The sequence below is a fragment of the Hordeum vulgare genome, chromosome 7H, assembly GCF_904849725.1.
Source record: "Hordeum vulgare subsp. vulgare chromosome 7H, MorexV3_pseudomolecules_assembly, whole genome shotgun sequence".
Classification (NCBI taxonomy): domain Eukaryota; kingdom Viridiplantae; phylum Streptophyta; class Magnoliopsida; order Poales; family Poaceae; genus Hordeum; species Hordeum vulgare.
The window spans coordinates 454,923,021-454,944,809 of NC_058524.1; the positions used below are offsets into that span (position 1 = coordinate 454,923,021).

The window sequence follows — 21,789 nt, forward strand, 5'->3', positions numbered from 1 at the left end:
TCAATGATGTAAAACCACTCCTTTTGCGAGGCCTTGATGGTGTCGATAAATGTGCCCTACGGCCATTCGACCCGGGGGAGTTTGCTGATCATGTGTGAAGCCCGAGACCGACGTTCCAGAAGATTCCCCTTCTATTCCGTTTTCGTCGTGTGGCTTATTTGTCTGTCGCATCATCATCGCATCATTCGCATCATCTACATTGCATCGGCGTCTCTGTTGCCGCCAGTTTTCAAACTTGCATCCGTTTTTAGTTGCCGGTTCTCTCTGTGTCCGTCGTTGCCCGTTCTCAGTCCGACCACACACGCACGCGCCCGTGGCATAATCAAAACCTTGTTTTGAAAGTGTGTGTAAAATTTTCTCTAATTGGGTTGAAACTTGGCGTGCGGTCTTATTTTTATGTAGGTAGGCCGCGTGCCAATTTTCATCGCAATCGGAGCTCGTTTGATACCCGTTCCGTATATTATATAGCGAAATTATAGCCGGTTTAATTGTGAGACGTTTCGGTGTTTTGAAAACTCTGTCATGGGCCGCACTATGCCACTCTCATCCCTACATAGCCCATCTACACAGCTCATCAGAGCCAATTAGCCACTTCCTCCGTTCGTGGTCGTCGGATCGCGATCGGACGGACGAGGTCCAACCCACCATAGCCCAACCCTATATAAGCTCCACCCCATGGAGAGACCTCTCTCACTCCACTAGGGTTTCCCCTAGACATTTTTGCAGCCATCCCCCTAGAAAAACCCCACCTCCTAGGCCTAACCCTCTAAATCTCACAGCCCAAACCCTCTAACCAAATCTGTCCATTGGATTTACATCTAATGGATCAGAATAGCCCCAAATCCCACCTACCGGACAATGTCCACCCAAGTGGACAATGTCCGGGCGATCACAGGAGCCCCAGAACCAGGTGCTTCTCGTGCAGCCCGCAGCCACCACCTCGTTGCCGGCCCCGTGCGCCCTGGCCACCCCACGCAGGGCCTCTTCCTCCACCGCGTCGCCTTCCTCCGCCGCCCGAGCTGCCCGCAAGTTCGCCGCCGGCCGCCACGTGCTCTGTCGTCAGCCGTCGGATGGATCCGGTCTGGGGAAGGCTCTCCGCCGCCAAGCCGCTCGCGAGCTTGCCCCTGCTCCCCACCGGCGGTCGCCTCCCCTGTAGCGCGCCCCGCCTCCTCTCGATCCCGAGCTGGATTGGGACGAGGGGACGAGCCCCTCCTACGCTCCTTCCCTCGCGTTGACCGCACGGGAGACGTGGGCCAACCAGCGCCATGTGGCCCAGCTCCCCATTCCGCGCCCCAGGCCCAGGCAGCGCCAGCGCCAGCACGCCGAGGCCCAGTTCGGCCTCGCCTCCCGGTCCAGCTCGCCCCTTCGCCGCGCCAAGCCGCCCCTAGTCCAGCGCCCCGGCCCAACTTCCCAGCCAGCCCGATGGCCACCAGGTGAGCCAACCCCGAGGCCCTATTTCACACGCATGCGCCTTTTAGCTATTCCGTGCCCACAAACTATTTAGGGATGTATGCATTTCGGCCCGTAGTATTTAAGGATGTATCTGTGAATTAGTTTTCTCAGAAAAATGTAAGATATTAAAATGCCCGTAGTTTCTAATCCGTATGTAGGATCGCGGTGATTTATATATGTAACTCGTGTAGAATTTCGCGTAGATTACGAATTTGCAACTTGCATGCATGTTTGAAGTAGTTTGACCCGCCGAATGCCTAGTTTTGCATCTTGTCCCAATAGGGGATCGTCCCGTATATTTTTCGTGCGTGTCCGGATTGTTCCAACCCCGTATATAAAATGCTCATATTTTTAGGGACCTTTTGCCATGTATTTTAGAGTAGTTGTTTGTATTTTAGCATGTAGGATTCTGTCGCTAGTTTGCTATACCTTGTTTAGGACATATTCCTGCATATACGTGTGGCGTTGTTTTTATTTTGCAACCCCACATGTTATATATGTTTTCGGGGTAGAAAAATCCATAGAATTTAACTGTGCATTTAATTTTAGCTTTTGAGCAAGTTAGTTCGCGTGATATTTTGCCATGTTGCCCTTTTGTTTATTTTTGTGGGATTTAATCTGTGCATGATACGATTACGTTGTCAACTAGAGATTTGCCCTTGGATGTGTAGACTAGCCTCTGGTAATTTTGGTTGCAATAGAAATCCATGTTTAGGTGTGGTTTGCTTGCTCTCAACTTGCTAGAAAATAGTGCTGATTTGGAGATGCTGAAATATTTCTAAGTCTGAGATCTTTATATTCTGTTGCTGTCTTTGCATGAGTTTATCTGGTGTTCTGTAGCTCTTTTGAGGTTGGTGCAATGGAGTTAGTTGTATACTTTACGATTCTCTAGCATGCTGTGAATTTTCATGCCATTTGGGGTCCTTTAGCTTATGGTTTTGCTGCTGCCAATATAGCTTTGGATCGAAAACTGCACTTCCATAAACTGTGGTTTTCACTAAGTCTGAAACTGTGTGTGAGATGCCATTTTGTGAGTTATTTTCCTAGTGATCCATGCTTCCATGATAGGTGTTATTAGTTGTATGTTGTAGTGCATCTTGACCTCTACTATTACATGTCTTGGTTGAGCATTTTGGAATTGTGTAGCTCGTAGTTGTGGGGTGTAGAAAATGCTATGTGGCTGATTTTGGCAGATTGTAGTGATTTCTTGTTTAGCTCATAGTTGTTGAATCGTTGCTCCGTTTAGATCGTGTCCTATATGAAACTTGCTTAGAATCTCGTGTAGTTTCATATTATCTTGCTAGTTGTGTGTTTTGAAATGCGTGTGACTGTCATTGCACACATATTGCATTCATGCCATCATATCTTGCGATGCTCGTATCTTTTGAACCGTAGCTCCGTTGGAGATGTTCTCTATGTGTAAATTGCTTGTAACAATGCATAGAATCACGTGAACCTATTTATTTTTCTGTTTAACAAATATTTAAAAGTGATAGTTCAGATCTGGACAGAATTACATGTTAACATATGAGGTCATCCCGGAGATGCTATATGTCATTTCCGACCTCATTTAAAATGCCTAGATAGGTACTTTAATTACGCTTCACCTCTAGCCATTTTTAACCACATTTAATATGGTCGTGTACCTAATTGGGATAGAACTAAATAATTCGTATGTGGAGTTTCGTCAATATACAACCCGTTGCATATTGAACTTCACTTAATGTGTAGTGTTTGATTGTTGTGACTCGCTGTGTCATGTCTTGCATATATTCAGCCGCTCATGCATCATATGTGTCGGCATCGTGTGGTGTATACCATGTGTTGATTCTTGTTTCCGTTTTGCTTCGTCTTGATAGAGTTCCGCAAGCGTGTCGGATTGTGAGGACCCGTTCAACTACGTCGGTTCGTCTGCTTCGCGGAGTCGTTCTTCTTCCAAGCGAGATCTCAGGCAAGATGACCATTTCCCCAGATACCATTACTATCATTGCCATGCTAGTTTTACCGTTTCTATCGATTATGTCTTGTTGCCTACCACATGTTAAATATCAGTCTCTCAACAATGCCATGAAAACCGTCAACCTGTTCACCACCTAGCAAACCACTGATTGGCTATGTTACCACTTGCTTAACCATGTGTTAGCATTGCTAGTTGCAGGTGCAGTTGCTTCCATGTGATAACATGGGATCCTTGTTATATCACCATATTAATGCTATTTAATTTAATGCACCTATATACTTGGTAAAAGGTGGAAGGCTTGTCCTTTCTGGTGTGGTGTTTTGTTCCACCTTTGCCCCCTTAGTTTCGGCTACCGGTGTTATGTTCCATAATTGAGCGCTCCTAACACGATCGGGGTTGTTATGGGGACCCCCTTGATAATTTGTTTTAGATTAAAGTTGGTCTGGCAAGTCCCAACATTGGTACTATATTTGCCAACATGATAATTTTGTTAATACTGAAAGCATAGGGCATCATGAACCCGAGGAGTTATTCTACATAGTACAGGGAGGGCCAGTGCTGATGGTGCTCGTCCAAAACAGAGCATCGTGTGGGGCCAACCCGGGGCAACTCGGGAGATGTCTATTAGGCCACCTTAAGCTTCGCTTATACGTCGTGTCCTGAGAATGAGATACGCGGCTCCTATCGGGATCGTCGACACGTCGGGTGGCCTTGCTGGATTAGTTTTACCTTTGACAAGATATCTTGTGCATCGGGATTTCTGTGATGCTTTGGGTAATCTCAGAGTTGAGGTTTTCCACTAAGGAGTCCGACAAGGTTGCGAGCTTCACGATCGAGGATTTCTATGCGGCTTGTGGTAATTTGTGATGGATTAGTTGGAGCACCCCTGCAGGGTTAAATCTTTTGGAAAGCCGTGCCCACGGTTATGTGGCGACGTTGAAACTTTGTTTAACACTGGTTCTAGACAACTTGAAGTTAACTTAACTAAAATATGCCAACTGAGTGTGTATCCGTGACTGTCTCTTTCGCGAGTTCCTTCTCCGATCGAGGACACGGTGGGGTTATGTTTGACGTAAGTAGGTGTTCAGGATCATTCATTTTATCAACAGTAGTTCACGTCCATTATGCGTAGTTCATCCCCCTCTTATTTTCTTGTACTCGTAAGTTAGCCATCTCATATAATGCTTAGTCGCTTGTTGCAGCCTCACCACTTAACCATACCTCATCTATTAAGCTTTGCTAGTCTTGATACCTTTGGAAATGAGATTGTTGAGTCCCCTGTGGCTCACATATTACTACAACACCAGTTGCAGGTACAGGTAAAGGTTACTTGACGTGAGCGCGTTAATTGTTCATTTGGAGTTGCTTCTTCTTCTTCTTCTTCAATCTAGGATGGGTTCCAGACCGGCAGCCTGGGATAGCAAGGATGGACGTCGTTCTCCTTTTCTCGTTTGTTTTTGTTCGTAGTCGGACCCTGCTCTTCTTCATGATGTTTATGTATTGTACTGATGTGACTCTGATGTAGCTTGTGGCGAGTGTAAGCCAATTCCATATATCTTTTCTTTTCAGTACTTGTACTTGTAACGATATCCATTCATGTGAAATGACGAGATGCGCTTCTATCCCTGACGAGGCCCTCGTGCCAAATTGAGGATAGGATCGCATCTTGGGCGTTACAGGTTGGTATAGAGCAGTACCGACCTAGGAGCCCCTTTGATTGATCGAACTTTGCCGAGTCGAGTCTAGTGAAAAACTACTTTGAGTCTAGTTATATATCAGAGAGTAGGATTCCTTTTTCTCCTCTTCTATGCTCTTGTGAGGAATCTTGACGTAATAATTTAATTATACTCCTCTTCTCACTCAAAAAAAATAGGATCACGGGGATATTTTTGGAATCTATGTGATGTCGATGTGACGGAATTCTGTCTTGGTGCCTCCTGTCTGACTTGATTTCTTCCGGTGAGTTGAGCTCTAGGGGATTCTCGAGCACATCGCTATCATTCAGATTTCTTAGTATCTCAGGATGAAGGATGTTCGAAATTGCTTCAATACTAGTAGTGGCGAGAGGAGTCTAGCTTCCCCAATACTGGTGCAGAGAGTTCCGAATGTATCGCCATACTTTGTATCGTTGTGATTACGAGTGTCTGAGGAAGATGAAGTTCCGAGATTCTGGTTATGTGTTGACGGATGTGATACACAGTACGGGTTAGTATAGGAGTTGAGTGATATATTACTCCTTGTATCCATGGACCAGATTGCATGACCAGAAATTTTGGGAGTTCTTACGTGGGAATTCAAGTAGTTACTTATAGGACAACCTTCCAACAAATGCATGATGTTAGGTTGGGGTTCGACATCTAGTGGATTCGTTTGTTCACGGTCGACTTACAGCGGTTCTCGTTGTGTCTTAAAGAGTCCTTGTAGCTTGCTACGACTCGAGGATGCTTCGTATGTCATGTGCACTGCCTTGTACGTGATGACTACTTTAAGGATCGAGCCCGTGCGATCCTATCCACGAAAATATCGGACGAAATCTCTCTCATGAATTTGTTCTGGCTTGTTTCATAAGCCGCATCCCTTGTTTTGTTGGAATATAGTAATTCGTGTTGCTTAGATGTCAAATGGTACCCGTAGGGACAAAGAACACAAACAAGACAAGCGACAACTACAAAGAAATTTTATGTTACACATATGAGATATTAATTCAAAATACTTCTATTGATTGCTCCAACAAATACATCAGGTTGTAGGGCTATGCCTCAACCCTTGACCTTACCGAACTACTCACACATGGAGATTAGATCGCACAAACAAATCATTGAAGAATACATCATAAAGATTCCTTGATTGATAAGATGTCTTACAATGGTTACCGGATATGATACACGGTTACAAAATATGCCTAGATGGCTGAGCACTATGGTGGTGAACATGGCAGAGGTTATGGAGATGTAGATGGGAAGTGGTGGAAGCTAGGATTCATGGAGATGATTCTTGTGGAGATGGCAATGTATGGTGTCATGCTTTCCTCTTCTAGCGTTGGGCCTTTTATAAAGGTTGTTCAGGTGTATGAGAGGGTATGGTTGGCAGACCATATGACCATCCAACACCATTTTTTTGCTTCACGTGACGGATGTGCTGGGGGACATCGACTCCTGCTTCATGCGGGTGCCGATGTGGAGGACGTGTTGCTTGGCGGGTACACTGGCTCCTCCTTCACTCGGTCACGCGGCGGGGACACTAGCTCCTTCTTCACGAAGACACGCGACGGTGACGCTCGCTCCTCCTTCATGCGCGCTGACGATGGTGGCGTCAGGCCCATCTAACGTAGCAAGCGCTCAGTCATGATCTCCATCTCATAAATGAATTATTCGTCCGTCGAAGCCGCCTAAGAGGGAAGAGGGGCCGCCCCATGGACTGATACATGCCCGCGTTGGTTGCTTCCGCGGTTTGAACGTATGGAGACGGTTTGAGGGTCGACGCTAGAGATGCCCTGACTTAGCTTCTAGATCTTTCTTTGTTTTTTGTTGTTTTTTGTGTGTGTTGCATGTCTCCCCAGGCACAAAAACCGAAGACCAAAAATCGAATCCGAAAAGACGAAAACCGAAAAGACCAAATAAAAATGGTGTCCACAATTATAAGACCGAACTAACGATGGTGTGTTCGGTCCTACTGTATTCAGAACCGAATACACCCTATACATCGAAATAAAGCCCGACCATTTACGTAAAGCCCCAAATACCCTCAGTCCTCACCTCGTCTCGCTTCTCTCCCATAAGAAACCTAGCCGACGCCTATTTATCCTCTTTCTCTCCCATGACCCACGACTCCACGAGAACGAGGAACCCTAGCCGCCACCTGCCGTTGTCGTCCGATGGCCTGCTCCCGTAAGCCGTTACCCGTGATCCGCGAGCCCGCACTGACCGCCGCACCACGAGCATGGATGCAGATCGGCACCTCGAGCCGCGGCCCGAAAAACTTACTCGAAGTAACATAAATGTGAGTTTGAGGAATTAATATGGTCCGTTTGGTCGGGACCGAAGATCGAATTGTAAAAACCGAAGACCGAATAGTGAAGAACCGAAAAGACCGAAATTATTTTGATCTTCAACCATGGAAGACCGGATTTTTTAAAGACTGAAAAGACCATACCGAACGAACCAAAAATACTGAACCCCCGGGGAGAGTTGCATGTGTGCCTTAGACCTAGTGTAGCTAGGTTACCTCGTCGAGGTTTTTGCCTCGTTTTCCTTCCATATCTACTTTTGAGGGATGGTTTTCCTTAATAAACTGATCAATCTTTTTCTTTTTGTTTTGTTTTGTTGTGTTTTTTTCCTTTTTGAATGTTTTTGTTATGGTCAATTGATTTGGCAGCTCTTCTGCCGATATCTTTACTTAAAAATAAAATAGGTAGTGCTTTTGATGTTCCGTCGTTGCTAATTTTGCATAAAAGCCTATGTAATTCTTGTTATTCAACCTTTAGTCTTTTTAACATCAATTCAGTCTCTTTTTTTTACATCAATTCAGTCTCTTTTTTAATTTCAACCCACAATCCTAATTAAGGACAGTAAAACTGAGCCTAAACCAAGCTCTCTCAGGGATTTGCGTTTTCAGCCGTCCGTTTCACAATCTATGAGTTTTCTGGTCGTCTGATTTCGTGTGATAAGAAATTTGTCTCGCACTGTGTAAAATCTAGGCCAACTGTCCTGGGCTGCTGCTCCAGAGACCGAAATGAAGGCATGTGGTGCACTGGGTTGTTGATCAGCCCATTATATCGCCAGGGCTCCAAGGATCGGAGCGACTGCCTCCAGACTCCAGCTGACGATGCGAGGATTAGCCAAAAAATATGCCCACGCGAGCCACACATAGGAGTCGCCAGTTTCATCGATGCGTGCAGAAGCGACCGCGTCCAAATTAGTTCCAAATGCGAGGCACACACAGATTAGTTTCCGACGTGTGTCCGTCGATCCGATCCAACGGAGGTGCGAGATTGAGGTAACTCGATGGGCGCGCTGGGATCGACCGGTGCGAGGCGCGCACAGGAACAACCAATTTGCATCGGTCGATTCGTGGGATGGAGGCAATTCCATGGCGCGTTGGGATGGACCCAGAAGCAGGGTCCTGCTCCAGCCGAAGCGCGAGGGATCCGCGGAGGCGCATGGGTGAAGAAAGGTGGGGACAAGGGTGATTATGGCAGACGCCTCCTCTCCAAGAAACTGCTTCATTCTCCCATCAAGATCCGCATTCATGATTTATAATGGGGCAGTCTGTTCCTATGCCCTGTGGCACTATATCATGCTTTCTTCCCTGCCATTGTTTGCCCATGCTCTACACTCTACGACAGCAACATATTTCAGCATCATGCTAGGGTATGTTTTTCCTATTAATTGCATCAAACAGTTACATTGTCCTCATATCCTTTCATACCAAAAAAATAATGTTCAGGTGATGTTCATGGTATGTCTGGGATATTGATTTGGGAATATTCTGGAGCTTCGTGTTGTGGATTGTTGGTAACCAGTTCATAATCTGAGATTGCTTTTGGATAGGTAACTACACCACACATTATCCTTCCATGTTTTACCATCAATTTTACTACACCACACAATTGCTTACATTCCTCTGTTGTTCATATGATGCTGCTGTATAGAACAGGACAATTAGAAAATTAATTTTACAATGCGTAAAAAGTGTAGACATGCTGTCTTAGAAGGAAGGCGAGGCCTCAACATCTTCTACTTTATTAATAAACGAGCAAAGGCCAACAATTCTTTGGATAATTTTTTTCCTAAGTACCCAACGTGACATGCAAAGGAAAATCGTTTGGCCAGTATTATTTTCAAAAAACAAAATAAAATAGTACAATTTTTGTAGGTATTGAAAATACTTATGTGTGGCAAAGGTTTTAAGAAATCCGTACTGCAAATATCATAGGGTGTGTTATCTCAGTACAATTCATTGGTGTTGTGGTGCTTACAAAACTTGACTGTTGAAATAAGCTTTCAGAGTTTTTCAATCGTTTGTGCGCCAATCAATTTGGGCTGGTTCAACTTTGTGGTTCATGTATACACCAATGAATTATAGGGTGTACTTTTTCTTAACCAACTTGATTTAGTATGTCATGCTATTATCATGTTAGCAGTCAACTTTAATTTTTCGTTCATGTATACACCAATGAACAAAGCTTTGATGGGCGTTGAAGCTGATTTGGAGCAAAACATTGCTAGGATGGTTATCTCTCTATCTCCATGTTTCGGACAGCCGTGATATCTTTTTGTAGCTGCTTTGAGGGCAGGAAAAAGTGTTGCCCCCGTCCTTCTTTTATTTTTCTCAGAACCTCGTTACCTGAACTTGTCTGGTTTCATTAATAAAAATGAACCGAGAGGAAGGGGTTTTTTTGGTTCTCCTAATGGTCGAAAAAAGGTTGTCCAACCTTAATAATATAGTATGGAGACTAAGGCAAACAATCACCCAGTGTAGTTGGGGCATAAAATTGTTTGCAATGGTTTGTTTTTACTTGCTCGAGAAAGGAAGTGGTACTGTTTTTGTGCTATGTGAAGATTTATGCTTTCTTTCAGTGGACTACCCCTTCATTGGTTTGGCCTATTTTCATGTTTTGTACAAAATCGACTGAGAACACGATTATTGTTTTTATCCAGGGCTACCGAGTTAAGAGTATTCAGACATCGTTTTGTTTGAGCAAATTGTTCTTGTGAATCTAAATGTGTGTGTTTGTTTGACTAATACAGGTGCAATTCCTCAAGCATATTGTCTGGTTATCAGAGCCTAATTGAGGAATTATTCAACATATTCAGTGATTGTTCTGATGCCATTTTTTCCCATTGAAGCACCATATTTAGATTCAGAATGCCTCGTGAAACTGACAAAGGGTTTGACGGTGGCAATTTTCGGCCTTGGAGTTGTAAACCTTGCTATAAGCGAGACATGCTATTTTATCTTCCACAATATACTGCTGGAGGGTGATGAGAATTATTCCTATAACCATCAGTAATTGTTGCATGTTTTTTTCACATGATCAGGGTATGGAAGGGGCCAGGCTGGATAGGGCATCCATTATTACCATTGTGGACTTGAACCCTGCAAAATAAGAACAAGTTACTACTATTGTTATCTTCAGGAAGAAAACATATGTGCATTTCGATAAGTGTTTATGGACCCACGTTGAACTTCTGTAAAAAAGACAGCTAAATTTTTTGGCTGCTCCGACTTTGTAAACCCAAACAATCACACCAAGACAGTGCAAGAGGTATGTTAAGTTCTCTGCTTGAACATACATTAATCCATTATTTTTTATGGGGTGCAATTGTATCAAATGCTCGCAAATTATACTTTTGTGCTTGTAGAGATGACAAACTATGGACTCGACAGAGCCATGGGTTGTACTTGTGTCGTGTCGATGCCAGGATATCTGCTTTTGAATGCATTCATGTTGTATGTACTCGACACACTTGTAATTTGATCATTGTGAGCATTCATGTGTCTTCTGCTTTGAACTCAGTCATGAAGTCTGAGTGCAGGGGGGGCATCCGGGCATCCTCAGCCTGGCCGGTGTTTTCCTCACAAGGTGGCGGCGTTCAATACCCACCCGATTAACTTCCTCAACGAAAAGACCTTTAAAGGTGCCTTCTTTGGAAACTACAACACACCAACCTCCCAGATGCCGTCAAGATGTACACGAGGAGGAGCTGGAGCTGGAGAAGTTCATCATGCACATCGGACCTTTCTAACAGATCAACTTGCGTTCATCATTCTGGAGAGGAGGGAGTGTGTTGCTTTAGGATAATGGATAACTAGACTGAGCTTCTTTCCCCGCAAAAAAAAATAGACTGGGCTTCTTCTTCTGTCATGTCCCTTGTTTCTTTTAGATTTGGTGCTTGAGAAACATAGGGAAAATGCTTATAAGATCTTCCCTCAAGTAATAATGTAGTTGTGAGGCACCATGTGTCAAGCCCTTTTTTATCATAAAGAACGAACACTCTTGTGTTGTCGTACATATTATTCTTTATTTTATTGGTAGTCGTACAACTTCTCTATTAGTGTTAATATTTTTCCTTTTTTAACTGAATATCGGCGTCTCAAGTGCACATTGCAAATCAGTTAAGATGTTTTGTCATCTTTTTGTTTGCTACAAATAGTAGATACTTCAAGTTCAGATTCCCACGGGCAAGGTGGTGATCCTAAGAAAAAAGTATCATATAGCCAGCCAAGTGGAGTGTCCTTTGTAGGCTGAAAGTCCAAGAGTATCTTGACGTGCATGATCTTGACAAATAATACACTCCCAAAGAAGGGTGCTTTGAGATCTGGGAGGACAGGTGGCATGGTAAGTCAAAATTGTATACATAATTACATATTGTTAACTTTCAATCAAATACCTACACACCATTGCATATATACCTAACATTTGGTATTTAAAAAGACGGACACGGCAACGCGCGCCATCGATGACATATTCCATATCATCAAGCACCATGCCCCAGCCTTTCTTCAACAATTTCATACCTTCAGCTTGTCTCTGCTGTAAATTCTTAACAACAACCAACTCTTTCTCCATTTTTTTTGCATAACTCATTCCTGGCCTTTTCGTAAAAGTTAACATCATCAATTTCAAATTTATATGTCACCTTCAACACCTCAATCAAAGCAACTGATGTTGGCTCCTCGGCATCAGCTATATTGTTTGCTAAATGGACAAAAGCTTGCTCTAATTTACCATATGTATTTTCTTCATTTGTCCTGATAACAGTCCTTACATTGCATTCATACATTCTTCCATTCAAAAAACTTCTATACTTTGCTTTCTTTCCCCCAAGTTTTTTAATAACTTCATCTAACACAAACTTTCGTGGAATGCGAATGACTGACTGACTATCTACAACATCAAAAACTATAATGAAACATACATATTTACTATATAAAATCTGCAATTAAAAAATAAAATAAAAACTGCAATATTAAATAGATTAAAATATATTACCTGTTGCAACTCATGCCATTCACGGTAACTTTCTTCCAACAAAAAAACACTACAATACACAATATAACTGCAACAAAATTAACAAATAAGAATTTATCATTTTTGCATAAGTTGAAGAATTGAGGAGAACAAAGTTTAAAACATATAATCGTACTTATAGCCAACACAATTGAAAAAAAAGAAGTTTCAGTTCAGAATGTAAAAACTGAATACACCAAGATGGCAACTAAGCTATCAACGTAGCTCTAATAATAAATTCCCGTGTTCATAAACACAAGGGTCAACGAATTTATAAATACTTATAGAAAACTTACAGCGGTTCCACTCCTACATAAATCTCCAAACTTTAAGGTTTCAATAAAAACGTTTTACATACACATAAATCGAGAAAAACAGCTTCTGTAAAATAATTAAAACGACAGCAGGCCCATATTAGCCCAAGTAAAATAATGGGAACAAATAACAAAACTACTATTATGTGGCCCATAACAGTCCAAATGTTATTCATAAATAAAACAAAATACATGCTTCCACATAAACATTGCAAACCATAATATAATATATTTTGCAGGAAAAATATATCAACACTAATTTCGTACTAAATTCATAATAGACGGGCGCAGCAACGCGCGCCTTTCATGATCTAGTCATCATGAAGACATGAACAATGACAACCATAAAAACTACAGCACAAGAATCATCCCCAGGATGATATCATTCACCGTACAAAACACCAAGCACAGAACTTAATTAACAAGATCTGAGAAACAGAGATAAATAAAGCAGATCCATTGCAAGCTTCGAACTAGCAGACGACGCATAATTCTTTTTTTTTTTTCGGGATAGACGGCACATAATTCAGAATCACATCCTATGCAGCCGATTCACATTCAGATAGTTCACATCAACCAACCCAACCATAATTCAGAATAGCATCGAATAGAGCAGAAAGCCAAAATGAGTTCAGCAAATCCCTGTACAAACATCTAAGAAATAGAATAACACAGCCAGCACACAAAGATAACAGAGCACGCCAGCAAAAACACAACGCCCATAGGACACTGCTCACTGCATCATGCATTGTCCAATGCCATCACTGCAACACCATGCTACATGTGACAAGAACACATAGCATAATCATGGAGCAATTGAGTAGCAAACAGTGGCATTGGAGAACATAATTAGCATCACGATACATAGGACCAGATCACATATTCATATCAACACCAACAAACAGAAGCACTCGACACACATCCGGATCACAAGACAAGAACACCTCCTACCATTTCCGGCAACCCCAAACCTTAGGCACGCTCCCCACGGATGCGGCGTGCGAGCTGGATGTCCTTGGGCATGATGGTGACGTGCTTGGCATCGTATCATAGACAAATCTAAGACAAACTTTCAGGATGGAGGGAGTACTTGTTTCTATTATAATGTATATCACTACATGTTGTAACTTGTTAGATTAAATGGATAGTACTGAAAGGATCAAAGAAAAATATTGCAGTCTCTACTGTAATTGTCGGCTACAATTTCTAATGCACAAGATGAACAATCACAACCAGAAAAATTCCAGCACAACTGCACAAGAATCACTCACGGGAAGATGTCATTCCTCAGTCATAATATCCAAGCACATGACTTAGTTAACAAGATCTGAGAAAGAGAAATAGATGCAAATTTTGAACTACCAGACCATACATAATTCAGAATCACATCACATACCACCACCTCACCTTCAGCTAATCCACATCAATCAACCAAACCATAGTTCAGAATCACATCAAACAGAGCCAAAAGCCCAAATGAATTCGCCAAATCCATGCACAAGTGTGCACAAAAGATGCAAGAAGACTGAATCACACGGCAACGAAAGAAGAATAACAGAGCACCCCCAGCAAAATCCATGCTACATGTGACGAAATCATGGAGCAACGAAGTACTAGCAAACAGTGTCATTTGAGAAGAAAATTAGCATCAGATGATAACTGAGCTTTCCATTGCCATTTCATTCAAGCATCACTATAAACAGGACCAGACGACAGATAATCTCAACAACAACAAACAGAAGCACCAGAAGTTGCAAACAATGGCATTGAAATCTGAATCAGATGATAACTGAACTTTTCCATTGTCATTTCATTCAAGCACCACGACACATAGCGACAGATCATATCAACACAAACGAACGGAAGCATCCGGCACACATCCGGATCACAGGACAAGAACAGCTACTGCTCGGTATTACCGGCCACCCAAAACCTAGGCGCGCTCCCCACGGATGCGGCGGGCGAGCTGGATGTCCTTGGGCATGATGGTGACGCGCTTGGCGTGGATGGCGCAGAGGTTGGTGTCCTCGAACATCCCGACGAGGTACGCCTCGGCGGCCTCCTGGAGCGCGGAGACGGCGGAGGACTGGAAGCGGAGGTCGGTCTTGAAGTCCTGCGCGATCTCCCGGACGAGGCGCTGGAAGGGGAGCTTGCGGATGAGCAGCTCCGTGCTCTTCTGGTACTTGCGGATCTCCCGGAGGGCGACAGTTCCAGGGCGGAACCTGTGCGGCTTCTTCACGCCGCCGGTGGCCGGGGCGGACTTGCGCGCAGCCTTGGTCGCCAGCTGCTTCCTCGGCGCCTTGCCGCCGGTGGACTTGCGCGCCGTCTGCTTGGTGCGGGCCATCGGCGCGGGTGGTGGTGGTGCCTTCTTGGGAGATCGGGTGCGGCAGCGCTGTGATTTGTGAGGATTTGGGGCAGATGGGAAGGGCTTAAGTAGGGGTGGGAAGAATTTGGAGAATGGCACGCGGCTGGAGCATTTCGGGAGGGAATTCCTGGTTTCGGACGGATACTTGGCGCCACGGGGGAAAGCTCGTGAGACGTTGGATCAGGTGAAATGGACGTTGGAGATGTGTTTGTGCGGGTTGGCCATGGATCGTGATCCGTGGAGCCATAACCACATGTATCCGCTTGTATCGGTCCGTAGTACGGTCCGAACATACTTTTTTCAGCAAACCAAAGATAAACATGAAAGATTTGCGGACGTCCGGACCGCACTTAAGCTTGCGTCCGGATGCCCTAACCCACCCAAAAAAATCACCCGTCCTTCCCGTGCTTTCCATCCCACACGTCGTGCAGCTTGCCGCGTCGCATTCATGCTGGTCAAAAGCATCGCCCGACATTGATTCCCGCAATTTGATCACACGAGAAGGCGGTGCAGAAGGATGTGACCTTTCGAGTAGTGACCTTTAGTCTTTTTGTATGTCATTTAGTGACCTTTAGTCTTTGTTTAGTCCCTGAAAAGAAACGGATAGGGACTAGGGACTTTTTAGTTGAGACTAAAAAAATCCTAGGACTTTTTAAAGAAACAGGGCCTAATTGTCAATTTGTACATTTAGCGGAAATTGGTTTCTGGAGGGTAGGCTTAAGCCTATTGATGCCCTCCTAGTAATTAGTAAACCCGAACCGGAACAGATGAGATCATAAAAGAAAAGAAACGCAGCCGTCGGCACGACCCTGCCTCCCACACTCCCAGTCCCATCTCCACTCCAAGGCGTCGTCGCCTCCTGCCCCGCCGGCGCGCCGCCGGTCCGCCTCCTGTCGCCGCACGCCACCACCTCCTGCCCCGACCCACCTCCTGCCCTACCCCGCCCCGCCTGTGCACCGCCAGCCGGCCGCACGCCACCGCCCCTCCTTCGCCACGCGCCGCCGAACCGCCTACCGTCAGGAGGTGGCAAGCGTCGCTCCCCGTCATCAAGTCCCCTAGCCGCTCGATCTCATCCGCCGCATGCTAGCAGCCCCGTACAAGATTGACGCTCCGAGTATCTGGCGACCCATGGTTACTCCTCCTAGACCCGGCTACACCAGAGGTTGTTAGGTTGATCTCTCACCGCGTGGGCCCACCGGCCCACCGGGCCTTGATCTATGCGCCCTGATCGGGGGCGTCCAACCCATTATGATTGGTGGGCCCCTGTGACCCGTTCTATATAAGGACGATGGGGTACCGGGGCACGAACTACGAGATTCGCCGCCGTCACACCCCTACCGACATACCTACCCGATCTAGGTTAAGCGTGGTGCTCACGGGAAGCTCCACCCACGCCTAACCCCCTTTCTCCATCACCGTCGTCGCCACCACACCGATGGAGAATGGTGCGGGCTCATCCGGCTCCGGACAAGGTAATTACATGTGATCTACCGTGACTCATCTACCCTAGTCGATCCGTAGGATCTATCAATGGTATCAGAGCCACTAGGTTCAGATGTGTTTCGGTGAAAGAAACCAAAGAGAAAAAATTCCCTCCCCACATGAACCCTAGATGGGCAAGCACCGAAGATGGCCTTCGGCCTCGTCGGGAAAGAAGCGTCGCCGCAAGGCCGCGCCTGTTCCTCTCGATCCCCACACGCATCGGCAAGCCGAGGTGTGGGGAAGAAGAACCTACCTCCTCGGAGGCAAAGTTCGGATCAAGATCCAACACGAAAACGAAAAGAAGGAAATCGGATCGAATCCGAAAAATAAAAGAAAAAAGAAAGGGGGAGAGGAACATGCAAAGAAAAATAAGGATTCCCACGGGGGCATAGGACTTCATCACCAAATCCCTCGACGACGGCGCGCCCACCGCAAGGTGGACGCGCCACCGGCGAGGGGGATGGCAACAAAGATGATTTCCGCCCCGGTCATGCTAGCACTCTCTTGAGACAAGAAAAGAAAACGAAGGGGCCGCAGCCGACCGCTCGACGGCGGCGCACCCACCGCAACGTGTGTGCGCAGCCGGCAAGGGGAAGGCGATGACCCCGGCATGGAACCACCACAGGAAGGGGGTGGAGAGCAAGGCACGCACGGCACGGGACCCATGGTCGCTGCGGCCGGCGGCCACCTCCACCTCGCAACCGCCACGGCCAGAGAGAGCACGCAGGGCCCAGGGAACCTCCTCGGTGGGGCATATATGCCGCTGACACAAGGGAAGGAAGAGGCCGAAGGCCACGAAGAGGAGCGACATCAGCTCCTCCCCTCCAAAGCACCTCGTAGGAGGAAGGACCGAGGGCGCGCTCGGCAGGAGAGATAGACCTCACCGCCGGCGCCCGGTTCCATTCCTGGCCACGGGATGCTCGGGAGAGAAAGGGCCGGCGCTGAGAGGAGAAGTAAACGAGGAGAGAGCGGCGCTATGGGGCAAATGCCGTAGGGTTCCGCCTCGGTGGGAAGGGGCTGGCCCTTTTGTTTCCCCGCAAGTCACGCCTGACCGTCGGATCCCATCCGATGCCAAGGATGCAAACCCTAGCGCTGGCTAAGGGGCACTAGGTCGGCTAAGGGGCACTGGGCCGTTCGGGGCATAGGGGTGCGCTGGCCAGCCGAGCCAGGCCGCCCGGGCCGAGGCAACGCCTCTGGCCAGCAGGAGCAGGCCGCCCCAATCCTAGGTCGGCCCAAGCAGGATTTTGCTTTAAAAGAATTTTAATTCTGTCTTTTTTAGACAGATTTAAAATAGTTTGATTGTAAATTTTTTTCTATGAAATTAAGCTTAGAAAAGGAAAATAAAATTGTTCCTACTTTCTATTTAAATTAACAGAACTGTGTTAATATTTTTCTGAAAAGAAAAATAATAGGATTTCTGAAAATTAAGTAGTTTTCCAAAAAAGGAAAAAGTAGGTGATCTTTATAAACCGATTTATAAAGTTTACGAATTTTATTTTAAATGACATAATTGATTTTTCTGAAAAGATAAAAAGCATATGATTTTTTATTTCACGTTTTCCGCTGCTAAACGAATTATGGAATATGGTCGTGTTATTATTCTGACCAACGTTGTTTAGTAACATGATCATGTTGCATATTGCAAAATGATGCATTTATTTCTATCATTTGCCCAACGGTAATGTAGATTAATTTGCATAGGCAATTGTATGATTATTTTAACCAGCGTTATTTAATGCATATAATTGTCGTACTGACTTCGCTTATGTGGTGATTTCAGGAGGTTTTTATCTGATGAGCTGCCTCAAGGATGTTCCTACGCTCAGAGGGGATAATTACTCTGAGTGGAGGAAGAAGGTTGACATGGCTTTGTGCATTGCCGAGGTGGACTGGGTTTTGGAGGAACCACAGCCAGTTGCACCCGCAGATCCAGTCAGAGATGCTGACGAGGATGATGAAAGCAGTGAGAAAAAGAAATGGGATTGTGGCAAAGAGGAGATGTCCTACTCCATTCGTAACAGGTTATGGATAAATGCCAACAAGAAATGTTTGGCGTTTATTAAGAACGCTATTGAGACCACCATCGTGGGCTCGATAGCAGAGTGCCCTACGGCAAAGGAGATGCTCAACAAGATAAAGAGTTAGTTTACTGGCTCTTCTAAGACCTATGCCACCCAGTTGATCAAACAACTGGTGACAGAGAGATATAATGGAGGTGGGCATGGAATCAGGGAGCACATCCTTATGATGAGCAACACTGCGGCCAAGCTTAAGCCCATGGACGCGGACCTGGAGATTAAGCCAACTCTCCTCGTCCGCCTGGTCATGGCTTCGTTGCCTAAGGAGTTCGAGACCTTTGTAGTCAACTACAACATGCAGCCCGAGACTTGGGATATTGAAAAGGTCATCACAATGTGCTCACAAGAGGAGGAGAGGATTAAGGCTTCACATGGTGGCTCCCTTAACTATGTGAAGTAAAAGAAAAAGGTTTTCCCACCTAATCAGAATTCTCCCTCCAAGCCACAGAACAAGCTCCAAGGCAAGGCTCCCATCTTTTATTAGCCAAAGCCAATAACAGTAGACAAGGACACTTGTATGTACTACAAGAAAACCGGGCACTACAAGAAGGACTGTGCTGCCTGGCTAAAGGTCTTCATGGCGAAGAGAGGTAACTTTATTGTTTCCTTAGTAAATGAATCTTTGCATGTAAAGTTTTCAAAATCTACTTGGTGGATTGACTCAGGTGCAACTGTTCATGTTGCAAATTCTTTACAGGCGTTCAGTTCGACGAGGACCATGTGCCAAAACGAGAGAAGTATTGAAGTCGCAAATGGAGTCCAAACAGAAGTTGAAGCCGTAGGTGACGTCTCCTTGGAGCTAACCGAAGGATTCACGCTTCTGCTTAGTGATGTTCTTTTTGTGCCTTCATGTAATAGGAACTTAATAAGTGTGTCGTGCTTAGACAAAGATAATTATCAATGTGTTTTTGGACATGGTAAATGTACCGTGTGGTACAATAATGATTATGTAGGCAATGCCTTTCTTCATGATAAGCTTTATTTGTTATCAATTCGTGATAAAGTGAATTATGCAAATAATGTGAATGTGCCAAGTTCTTCGTCAAACAACCAGCAAAACAAAAGAAAGAGAACTCACGACTCCTCAAAACTATGGCACTGTCGATTGGGCCATATTTCCAGGGGGAGAATAGAAAGGTTAATCAAAAGCGAAATTCTTCCAAAGTTGGTGTTCTCTGACTTAGAACAATGCGTAGATTGCATTAAAGGAAAATATGTAAAACAGATAAAGAAAGGTGCAAATCGAAGCACACGAACACTGGAAATAATCCACACTGATATTTGTGGACCGTTTTCGGTGAAAAGTGTGGATGGTTATGATTCATTCATAACATTCACAGACGATTACTCCCGCTTCGATTACATTTATCCAATCAAAGAAAGAAATGAGGCATTGGATAAGTTCAAGATATTCAAAGCTGAAGTTGAAAATCAGCTTGACAAAAAGACTAAGATTGTGAGGTCCGACTGTGGGGGGGGGGGGGGGTACTACGGTCGACACACACCATATGGCCAAGTCCCTGGACCTTTTGCAAAGTTCTTGCAGGAGACTGGCATTGTCGCCCAGTATTCAATGCCGGGCGAGCCTCAGCAAAATGGAGTAGCTGAAAGGCGCAACCGTACCCTCATGGATATGGTGCGTAGCATGATGAGCTACTCTGACATGCCATTGGGATTGTGGATGGAGGTGCTTAAAACCGCCATTCACATTCTCAACAGAGTACCAAGCAAGTCGGTGCCCAAAACACCGCACGAGCCGTGGACAGGAAGAGTGCCATCCCTGCAACACTTCAGAGTGTGGGGATGTCCAACTGAGGAGAAAAGGGTGCATGCACCCATTCCGATGATTCAAGAGCCATTTTTCTCGCTACCAGCTGTGACTCCAACGATGACAACTATGGGAGAAGACCCGGAACCTGTCCTTCAGGAGCCAACTGAACTCGTTGTTGATCATACAAGGGAATTGCAGCAAGAAAAAGTAGAAAGTGTGCCAGACAATGAGGCACTTAGAAGGTCTAATAGAACAAGAAGACCTGCTTTTCTACTGATTATAAAGTCTATAACACAGAAATGGTTCATATGGATGGTGATCCCACCACATACGAAGAAGCCATTAAAAGCCCTCACTCATCAAAATGGCTATAGGCAATGGAAGATGAGATGAAATTGATGAGTTCCAATAATGTTTGGGACTTAGAGATCATTCCTAAAGGAGCAAAGACAGTAGGCTGCAAATGGGTCTACAAAACGAAGTATGACTCTAATGGGAATGTTGATAAGTATAAAGCCCGACTTGTGGCAAAAGGATTCACGCAAAGAGAAGGAATAGATTACAATGAGACTTTTTCTCCAGTCTCTTGTAAGGATTCCTTCAGAATCATAATGGCACTAGTTGCTCATTTTGATTTAGAGCTGCATCAAATGGATGTAAAGACGACATTTTCTAAACGGAGATTTAGAAGAAGATGTCTACATGAAACAACCCAAGGGTTCTATCATGGAAGGCAAGGAAAACATGGGATGCCGCCTAAAGAAATCCATTTATGGGCTAAGGCAAGCCTCTAGACAGTGGTACATAAAGTTTAATGATACTATTAAAAGGTTTGGATTTCAAGAAAATGTTGAGGATAATTGCATTTATGCAAAGTTTAAACATGGGAAATATATTTTCCTAATCTTGTATGTGGATGATATCTTGCTTGCAAGCAATGGTATTAGTCTACTACAAGAGACAAAGAAGTTTTTATCCTCGAACTTTGACATGAAAGACCTTGGTGATGCATCATATGTTTTGGGCATTGAAATTCACCGAGACAGGAAAAATGGAGTCTTAGGACTTTCACAGAAAGCATATTTAGAGAAAGTTCTCCAAAAGTATAATATGCACAAGTGTAAAGCCACGCCTGCTCCAATAGTCAAGGGCGATAGTTTTGGGAATCACCAATGTCCCAAGAATAAGTACGAGCTCGATGAAAAACAATACCGTATACTTCGGCGGTTGGAAGTTTACAGTATGCACAAGTGTGCACAGGCCCTGACTTGGCATTTATCACCGGGGTACTCGGTAGATATCAAGCAAATCCAGGCCAAGAGCACTGGAAGATGGCAAAGAAAGCTCTGCGTTA

General features: G+C 44.9%; 1 protein-coding gene and 1 pseudogene across 1 annotated transcript; one reads left to right on the forward strand and one right to left on the reverse strand.

The window, feature by feature from the left end:
- Positions 1–858: 858 nt before the first annotated feature.
- Positions 859–11,211, forward strand: LOC123409077 (annotated as a pseudogene).
- A 3,294-nt stretch (positions 11,212–14,505) lies between these two features.
- Positions 14,506–15,135, reverse strand: LOC123407601 (histone H3.2-like). The gene has a single exon (XM_045100765.1). The coding sequence runs from the start codon at positions 15,081–15,083 to the stop codon at positions 14,673–14,675; it is 411 nt and encodes a 136-aa protein (XP_044956700.1). The 5' UTR covers positions 15,084–15,135; the 3' UTR covers positions 14,506–14,672.
- Positions 15,136–21,789: the final 6,654 nt, after the last annotated feature.